Consider the following 9,735-nt stretch of genomic DNA (forward strand, 5'->3'; position numbering starts at 1 on the left):
CTGCTTGGGACTCGGGACTAAATTCTACATTCAATATGGACTCTTGACTCAATTCAGACTCTACAGCTAGCGACTATGGACTCAACTTGACTATAGACAATAAACCAACCTATGGTTTGTGACTCAACTGAATTCAGACTCTAGTTCTAGAAATTGTGGACTCAACTCATATTAATAATATACAACTTTTGATTTGACAAATCTCCTTGAGTTCTGCTTTCTGTAAATATGAAATGCTCTTATTCAGAATAATAAAAGTAAAGGACTCAAAGTGTAATTTGGAGAAACAGTCCTTTTAGCTCAGCAACAGTAGCGATAAAAAGATACGTCAGAATATTGTGATCCTGTGTGCCTCTTTCTGGTATTTTCTCAGACATTGATGAGTGTGAAGTGTTCCATAATGGGCTGGGAGGTCGTTTGTGTGTGCATGCTTGTATTAACACTCCGGGTGGCTATCGCTGTTCATGCCCAGCTGGCTATGAAGTGAGCCGTGACGGCCGAGGCTGCAGAGGCGAGTCACCCCAAGCATGCCACCATTTGAATTCTTTATATTACACAGAATGCACTGAGGCTCAATCTAGATGTTTCTTATGTATGCACACACTTTTTCCTGATCATTCATACAGATATCGATGAGTGTGACACAAGGCAGAACAACTGCACCCGTGATCGGCTGTGTGTTAACACATATGGAGGTTTTCAATGCGTAAAGGTCGAGTGTCCACGCATCCGAAATGTGACCTACGTCAAAACCTCACCCACGTAAGTATATCTAGAGCGTATGACAATCTGTGTCATTTTTTTTACTCTCAAACATTTACTCTTAAACATTTTGCAGACAGATTCATCTGGAGTCGAATCCAACCTTTCAAATATTAGAAGATTAATGCGTATCATCAGATGTACAGTATTTATACCACATCGTAAATAATTCTCAATTCTGATTGGTCAGAAGATGTTGGCTGTAATTCAAATCCCCGATTTATGCTAATGCACATGTTCTTGTACAGTATATTATCATTTCTATGGTCAAAGGTAATTCACAGCTATTCACAGGGACATGCTGGGTGACAAACACTGGGGTAAAAACGTTCCTTGAACTTTTCCGCCACAGGAAAGTCTTCAGGACGGAGGAGTTCATGCGTTATGGTTTCTCAGTAACATGACAAACTGTGCTTTGTGTCTTATTAACTTCAAGATAGAAAACAAAAGAGAGGTGTTGATGATGAATAAGTGATAAAAAATGAATTAACTTGTTTCATGGACGTTCCACAACATGAAATGTAACTATAAATGGATAAAAAAAAGCATGATGTATCATTGTTTGTTTAATAAATAGAAAAAATTAATGCATTGTCCAATTGCTGTGGTATAAGATGAATAAAACACTTCGGGGTGTACTGTTCGAGGAAAATAATTGGTGTGGTAATGCTAACTCCACTTCATCAGGCCAACATTGATTATTGTCCTAAGGCAGCATATTCAGGATTGTTTTATTCTTTACATATTGGAAACATTTTCACCCAAATTACCCAGAGCAGTTCCATCGTTCTTCCTAGATTTTTCTAGCTTTATTGAAAGTGCAGTGTGAGATTATTTACCCCTGTTTTACATTTAAAGGTTATGACTGCAAAGTTGAATTCTGGGCAAAAATGTTCTGGTTCTATTGCTGTTGGAGTTTCGAGACGTTTCGCTGCTGCGCACACACACCGTGTATCCTACGGGTTACTGTTTTGCCGAGATTAAAAGCGTCCAGCATTTTACAATCCTGGAGATCGCCGAAGCAAGTGAGTAACAATATCACGTTACCACCACGGGGCATGTAGTGTTTGACCTACTTTTAACCAAAACAAGTCGGCGTAGGCAAACATGGCGGACTCGGCTCTCCCACCAGCGGAAAAGAAAAGGAAAGCCTGCCTAGTGAGTGCAACTGCAAGATAGAGCAACGTTAGAGAGATGACGTGTCATTTTTCTGGACAGATAACTAAATCATTCTAGCTAGCTCTTAGCTATCTTAGCCTTCGAATGCATGGGCTCGACTCCATAGTAGCGACTATGGAGTTATACACCTAATGTTTTGATCTTACAGAGAAAGAAACGATTACACAAAAGCAGTAACAGAGAAAATATATATTTGTCTTTTTGTTTCACGGATCTATTCGTGAATGTCAACGACAAATTACATCCCTGCGACTAAAAATTCTCCAAGATCGATGCAGAGTCACAATGTTTTCCACACATCGCCATTTTGGTGTGACGCAGTTCCGTAGTTATGCTAATTAGTTAAAGTTCCATACGTTCGACTGTTTCTGTTGTTTCCGTAGAGCTGTACTGTTTACCTCAAGAGGGAGGAAAATGGTCCCAAAACAGAGAAAATTGACCCTCGGGACATCAAAATTATTGCATCTCGTCCGCATGATATTGTTCTTGCGAGACATAGGAAAATGCCACACATGATAAAAAAAAAATTTTAATTTCAGATGACTTTGCAGTCAGCGCCTTTAAGATTTAGATTAGCAAAGAACAACTTTCTGTAAACAATGCATTATTGTAACTAGTATCGTTCAAATAATTCAATTCAATGACCAGTCGATTAAGTTTGCGTCTTAATATACGTAGACGCGACAGAGCAGCTAATTTTCCTATTCTGCTTGTTTTCACTGAACCAGGCGCTGTGAAAGGAATCCCTGTCCTGTAGACAATAAAGCATGTTTGCAGGCTCCCAACTCCGTCTCCTACCACCACATGTCAGTGGTGTCAAATCTCTCAGCTCCGCGGGTCATATTCCGGGTTTCGGCGGTGCGGATGATTGGAGATACTCTGCGTTTCGCTGTGCTAGGGAGCCGTGGGAGACGCCATTTCAGCATCCAGCGTTCAGACCGGCAGACCGGCGAGCTTCTGCTGCTCAGCCCCATGCAGGGCCCTGACACGCTCGAGGTGGAGGTGGAGATGAGCGAGCTGGAGAAGAGGGCACTGATCGGGCGCTACATCACCAAGATCACCATCTTCATCTCACAATATGAGTTCTAGATCCAGAGTTCAAGAAAAACACTTAATACTGTTGTCTATAATAATAAGAAAAAGAAGAGGAAGAAGAATATCAGATTTGACACTTCAAATGGAGAAAAAATCTCCTGTATGACAAATCCAGCTTAGAGTGAAGTCCAAAAGTCTGAGGGCAATTTTAATTTAGTCCATTATTCCATGTAAAACACATTTTTAATGGTGTATATATCAAACTCTATGTTGTATTTAATTTCCCAGACAATATTACATCGTTTTACTCATTTAAAGGAGCACTTTGTGAATTCTAGCGCCTTCTGCTGCTTGGGAGGGGAATTGCATATGTAATAAAAAATAACTGACCAGGCCTTGACCTTCACCCCAACTGACTTCACCCCCTCAGTTGCCTTTTTCTTTTTTTTTTTAATGCAAAAAATGGGCAGGGCTGAATACGGTAGCTCTCAGAGGCGGTGCCAATTTACAGGCCAGAAAAATGTAAAACCAAAGCATGAACTGAATAAACCAGTCAGAATCAATGTTTGTCGAAATATCACAAATCTTTTTTTTTCCCTAAATGTATTTTTGAAGTTGATTATTCATGATATCTTTGATTATCACAGACCTAGAAACACTTTTAGAAATTACACATTGCACCTTTAAGTCCAAAATATTTCCTACAAGTTTAGTCATTATCAGGTGTTAATGATAATATACACTCACTGGCCACTTTAATAGGAACTTCTTGTTGATTCTAAGAATCCAGTTCTTCACAGGAGTGGAACTCAGTGTGTTCTTCTGCTGTTGCTGAGATGATGAGATGCTTTTCTGCTCACCACCGTTGTAAAGAGTGATTATACGAGTTATTATATCCTTCCTGGCAAAAAAAAAAGCTCAAACCAATCTGGCCATTTTCCTCTGACGTCTCTTAACAAGGCGTTTGTTTCCACCCACAGAACTGTCACTCACTCACTCGATGTGTGTTTTTTGTTTTTCGCACCATGCTGTGTAAACTCTAGAGACTGTTGTTTGTGTGTGAAAACCCCAGGAGGAGATCAGCAGTTTCTGACATACTCAAACCAAAAATACTCATCTGGCTCAAACCAACACTCATGCCGCAGTGAAAGAAAGTCACACTTTGAGATCACTATTTTTCCCCAGGCGGCACGGTGGTGTAGTGGTTAGCACTGTCGCCTCACAGCAAGAAGGTCCGGGTTCGAGCCCCGTGGCCAGCGAGGGCCTTTCTGTGCGGAGTTTGCATGTTCTCCCCGTGTCCGCGTGGGTTTCCTCCGGGTGCTCCGGTTTCCCCCACAGTCCAAAGACATGCAGGTTAGGTTAACTGGTGACTCTAAATTGACCGTAGGTGTGAATGTGAGTGTGAATGGTTGTCTGTGTCTATGTGTCAGCCCTGTGATGACCTGGCGACTTGTCCAGGGTGTACCCCGCCTTTCACCCGTAGTCAGCTGGGATAGGCTCCAGCTTGCCTGCGACCCTGTAGAACAGGATAAAGCGGCTAGAGATAATGAGATGAAATGAGAATTTTTCCCCATTCTGAGGTGTGAACATTAACTGAAGCTCATGATTTGTATCTGCATGATTTGATGCATCGTGCTGCTGTCAATCAAGGGATCGGCTGATTAGAGAACTGCATCAAAAAGCAGGTGGATGGATGGGTGTTCCTAATAAAGTGGCCGGTGAGTGTATGTATACATTTATCCACCATGATATTGTGCGTAAGAGTTCCTGATGTGATTGAACTGAACTTTTTACAAGGATTGTGATAGTTAATGCTTGAATGAGTGTTGTGATCTCCTGGACATGTGATTGTTTATCTCTCAGTAGTGGGAGTCAGTTTATAGCTTTTCATGGTTGAGATATAGAACATGAAAAAGATGCCTTTGGGAAATTTAGGTTTTAATGGAAAGACTGCAAAGATGACTATTATGCTCATGTATAAGAAACATAAGATAAGAAAACATCATAAAAATGTATATTGAGAAACCAGACATCCATCAAAGAGACAAGAGAGTTTGCATCAAAACTTTATACAAAATGTCCGACAAAATCATTTGCACTTAGAATGTAAACAAACCGGTGAAATGACAGTAACAATTTGTGAAAAATGCGATAATAATAATTATTGAAAAATAAAAAAGATACATTCTTGTCATCAAATACTTTAATTTCATATTTTGTTGCTTTTTGTATATTTTAGGGTTTTCTTTTTCTCTTCTTTAGGGTTTTTTTTGGTGGTTCACAAACCAACTTAAAGGTGCATTACTGCCACCAACTGGGCTGGAGTATGGAACAGGTGCTATTGTGGTGGCTACAATTATCGACACCTTGACGATATTTTGGTCGTTGCAAAAGTAGAAAAGACTTTCAATACATAAGTTGTGCATGAATAATTACTCAAACTTCCACTGGAAAAAAATGAGTTGATTCCTGATTACTTAGCGTATCAGATCACGTGACACCGTTCCACAGTTATCGACACCCAGATGATTATTTATAAATAAATAAAAAAAATCGGTATGTGGTATTAAGTTAACAAAACATAGTTTTTATTTAAAATGTGTTTGACATAGACTTATATTTCGTACAAAATATGTTTTATATAAATATATCAATGTTGGTGTTTACGTAAATGAGGAAGTAATTGTAATGTTTGTAAACAAACGAACTGATAATGTCGAACCTGCGTCAGAAAATCTTTTTGTTCCACTTTCTACCCACTTTCTAAGTATTTTCGTAGATCACATTTTCTTAATTATTCATTTTTTTGTATTAATTTCTAGTTTTGTCGTTTACCAATAAACGTCAACAGATTGTAACCACATGGAAATCCAGGTCAAAGGTCACGTTATTCCTCGAACCAAAATATAAAATGTCTACTGATATTGTAATATGTGGTAGATATTTACAACAAACTGCAAAAAAAAAAAAAATCTTAATGGAATAGAAAAATTTGAACATTTCAAGCATGTAATTTTTATATGCTAGGAATTTAATTCTGATCTAATTCTATTTATTGCAATCGGATTCTAAATACTCTATAAACATTCCATTCTGTTATGAATCAGAAAAAAAATTTATTATAAATCATAGCTCTTTCATTTTTTTACAGTACTTCATCGACTTCAACAATGTTACACAAAGATCGATCCATAACAGCTGTAAATGTCCCTTAATTCCACAGGGTGTCGATAATGGTGGACACCGGTGAAAGTGATCACTATTATCGACACCTCACGTGACTTCTCAAACGCGCGTTTAGATACAAAATGGTGACTGATAAATGAAAGAGTAAGAAACAAAGTAAGTTTCGATGAGGAGATCATGAAATATCGGTGAATTTGATGAGTAAAAACATGTCCATGATCTTTCCACCATGCTTACCTGCGATGATAACGTCTGGGTTTTCCTCAACTTGCTGATCGTGCTAAAAAAATTCCATCTCGGGTAACGAGCTGTGTCATCAGACGACAAGCTCAAAGGGCGAGGCAGGTCTTCCGGTTGATTAATTAACCAATAATAACTGTTATAACTGAAACTCAGCTTTGTAAAATTATTTTTTATTGGTAAATCTGAAAAGGTGTCGATAATTATGGACTGTCGATAACTGTAGTCGCCACTCTATATTCTTTTAGCTATTTCTGTTTCTTTTAAAAACTTGATGACAATTTTTTGGGGGTTTTGTTTTCAAGTAGTTTTTATTTCGTCCTCAGTTGATTCAGCAACACACGCCGCCATTTTGTTTTTCTCTACTCGTGGTATATGAGCTGATAGCCTAGTAGTAGAGTAGCCAATCAGAGTGCACGATTGTTCATATCCAATGAATGTGGATCGAATAAAAACCTTTATAAAGGCTTTGTAAATAAATGTTCGCCCATCATCTTTATGGAGCTCTTAATTATGAAATATGTGTGTAGTGTCAGTTGTAATGATGTTCTAATGTACAGTAAATCAGCTCAGTAAGCATCATAACCACCTTATGTCAACTCTATGAGCTATGTTTCCTGATTCAGATATGGATGGGGTTTTTCTGTTTGTTTTGGTTTGGTTTTTCAAACGCCGCCATTTTGTTTTTCTCTACTCGTGGTACTGTATATGAGCTGATATCCTAGTAGTAGAGTAGCCAATCAGAGCACACGATTGCTCATATCCAGTGAACGTGGATAGAATAGCGCAAGTTATTTCAGTTAGAGTATCTAGATGTCACGTACCCTGATGAACGCTGGCTTGAGGTAAAGTGTTACGAAAAATTTAGATACTTAGACCATTCTTCATATTATATTAATTATGAACGGACTAAAATTGCATCCTGCCTTCATTTAAGCAAAAAAAAAAAAAAGTATGATTGTATTAGAACCAGGGGGAGAACCAGGGTAAGATATTAGACCTGGCACACAAGGCTGCACTTTACTCCAGTCAAAGAGGTGCTGTGTTCTTGCCCTTTTCAGTTTTTTAGATGTGTTTATGCAGCATCGCTAGTAAAAACAGCATAGCACTGAGGAATATTTTCTGGAGATGCATAACGAGATGTGATAAATTTGAGCCATGTGGGTTGTCCGTGTGTGTCGCTGTAAATACTAATGTGTGTGTGTGTGTGTGTGTGTGTGTGTGTGTGTGTGTGTGTGTGTGTGTGTGTGTGTGTGTGTGTGTTTATATAATGAAGAGGCTTTAGTTTTGGCACAAACTGTGTGTGAAGGTAAAAATATTTCACTGCCGTGTCACAGAACACATTATGAACCCAAAGTGTTCACCTTCTGACACGCACCAGCCAAGCTGTAATTGTGCAAATAAGTGAATCAGGATGGATACGTTCACCCACCTGGCAAATAAAACCGACAGTGTGCTGCCTGGTCTCATGGTTTGGTCTAGAAGCACAAAACTTAAAAAGTGGTAGCTACACTGACAGACATAACATAATGGAATAAAGTGTATTAAGAGAGACTAATAGAAATGAATGTGTTGTATGATTATTCTCTTTTTTCTAATAAACTTTGTGATGAAGCACATTATGTCTGCATCATCATCTTTGGCATCTTTGGCCAAAGTTTCAGCTATGAGGTGTGGTGTTCTGTCTTCGCATCGCACAAAATTACATGGGCGTGTGTGTTTGTCTGCGTGTGTGTGTTTTGCACACCAGTGGATCACTACAGATCAGTGAAAAAGACAGCACATAGAAGGATGGAGTGTATGAACGTCTGAAAGCATCTCGCTGACATTGAAAAGGCTGAATAGAGAGAGGGATACACACCATCCCTCTCTCATCATTGTTGTGTTTCTGCACAGGGCCTCCTATTTTTCAGCTGTCAGAGACGTCACTCCGGGCTCAAAGCCTCTTTCCCCCGTCATTCATTCCAAATGTCTTACTGTCTGAGTGCATCTCTGAATGCACCTGAATGCACACTGTCTGAGATAGATAGATAGATAGATAGATAGATAGATAGATAGATAGATAGATAGATAGATAGATAGATAGATAGATAGATAGATAGAACACTTTAACAAATAGTTGTAAATGATGCTGATGATACGGTGAAAAAAATACAACATACTATAATAAGGTGAAAAAGGGAAACAGACAAAGAGAGACCAAGAGAGATTGAAGAGGAAGAGTATAGACAGACAGACAGAGGGTGTGAGAGAGAGAGAAAGAAATGAGAGCCACAAAGGGAAGGGGGTGGAGATAAATAGAGACAAAAGAAATAGAGACCAAGAGAAAGTAATAGACAGAGGGAGTAAGATAAATATCGAGAGAGCAGACAGAGAGAGAAGGGAGACACAGAGAAAGGCAGAGGGTCTGAGAGAGAGGGGGGGGACAGGGACGCAGGGGAAGAAAGATAAATATAGAGAGAGGAGACAGACAGAGAGAGAAGGGAGAGACAGAGAAAGACAGAGGGTCTGAGAGAGAGACAGGGACACATATGGAGTAAGATAAATACAGAGAGAGAGAGAAGGGAGAGACAGAAAAAGACAGAGGGTCTGAGAGAGAGAGAGACAAGGACGCAGGGAGAGGAAGATAAATATAGAGAGAGGAGACAGAGACATAGAGAGAGAAGGGAGAGACTGAGAAAGACAGAGGGTCTGAGAGAGAGACAGGGACACAGATGAAGTAAGATAAATATAGAGAGAGGAAACAGAGAGAGAGAAAGGAGAGACTGAGAAAGACAGAGGGTCTGAAAGAGAGACAGGGACATAGATGAAGTAAGATAAATATAGAGAGAGGAAACAGAGAGAGAGAAGGGAGAGACTGAGAAAGACAGGGTCTGAGAGAGACAGAGAGAGAGAGAAAGGGGGAGCAAGATAAATATAGAGAGAGGAGACAGAGACATAGAGAGAGAAAGGAGAGACTGAGAAAGACAGAGGGTCTGAGAGAGAGACAGGGACACAGATGAAGTAAGATAAATATAGAGAGAGGAAACAGAGAGAGAGAAGGGAGAGACTGAGAAAGACAGGGTCTGAGAGAGAGACAGGGACACAGATGAAGTAAGATAAATATAGAGAGAGGAAACAGAGAGAGAGAGAAGGGAGAGACTGAGAAAGACAGGGACTGAGAGAGAGAGAAAGGGGGGAGCAAGAGAGAGAGGAGACAGAGACATAGAGAGAGAAAGGAGAGACTGAGAAAGACAGAGGGTCTGAGAGAGAGAGAGACAGGGGGAGCAAGATAAATCTAGAGAGAGGAGACAGAGACACATAGAGAGAGAAAGGAGAGGCCGAGAAAGACAG

The 9,735-nt window shown here is 39.7% G+C and overlaps 1 protein-coding gene across 2 annotated transcripts in view; it reads left to right on the plus strand.

Moving 5' to 3' along the window:
- Positions 1-3,382, plus strand: part of LOC132887362 (fibulin-7) — a 28,844-nt gene extending 25,462 nt beyond the window's left edge. For both annotated transcript variants that reach the window (XM_060922831.1, XM_060922832.1), the window contains 3 exons: positions 374-511; positions 627-762; positions 2,670-3,382. In XM_060922831.1, the coding sequence (XP_060778814.1) occupies positions 374-511; positions 627-762; positions 2,670-3,030 (635 nt within the window). In that variant the 3' untranslated portion in view covers positions 3,031-3,382. The remainder of the gene's footprint in view (positions 1-373; positions 512-626; positions 763-2,669) is intronic.
- The last annotated feature ends 6,353 nt before the right edge of the window (positions 3,383-9,735 follow it).

Source organism: Neoarius graeffei, chromosome 6 (genome assembly GCF_027579695.1).
Source record: "Neoarius graeffei isolate fNeoGra1 chromosome 6, fNeoGra1.pri, whole genome shotgun sequence".
NCBI lineage: Eukaryota > Metazoa > Chordata > Actinopteri > Siluriformes > Ariidae > Neoarius > Neoarius graeffei.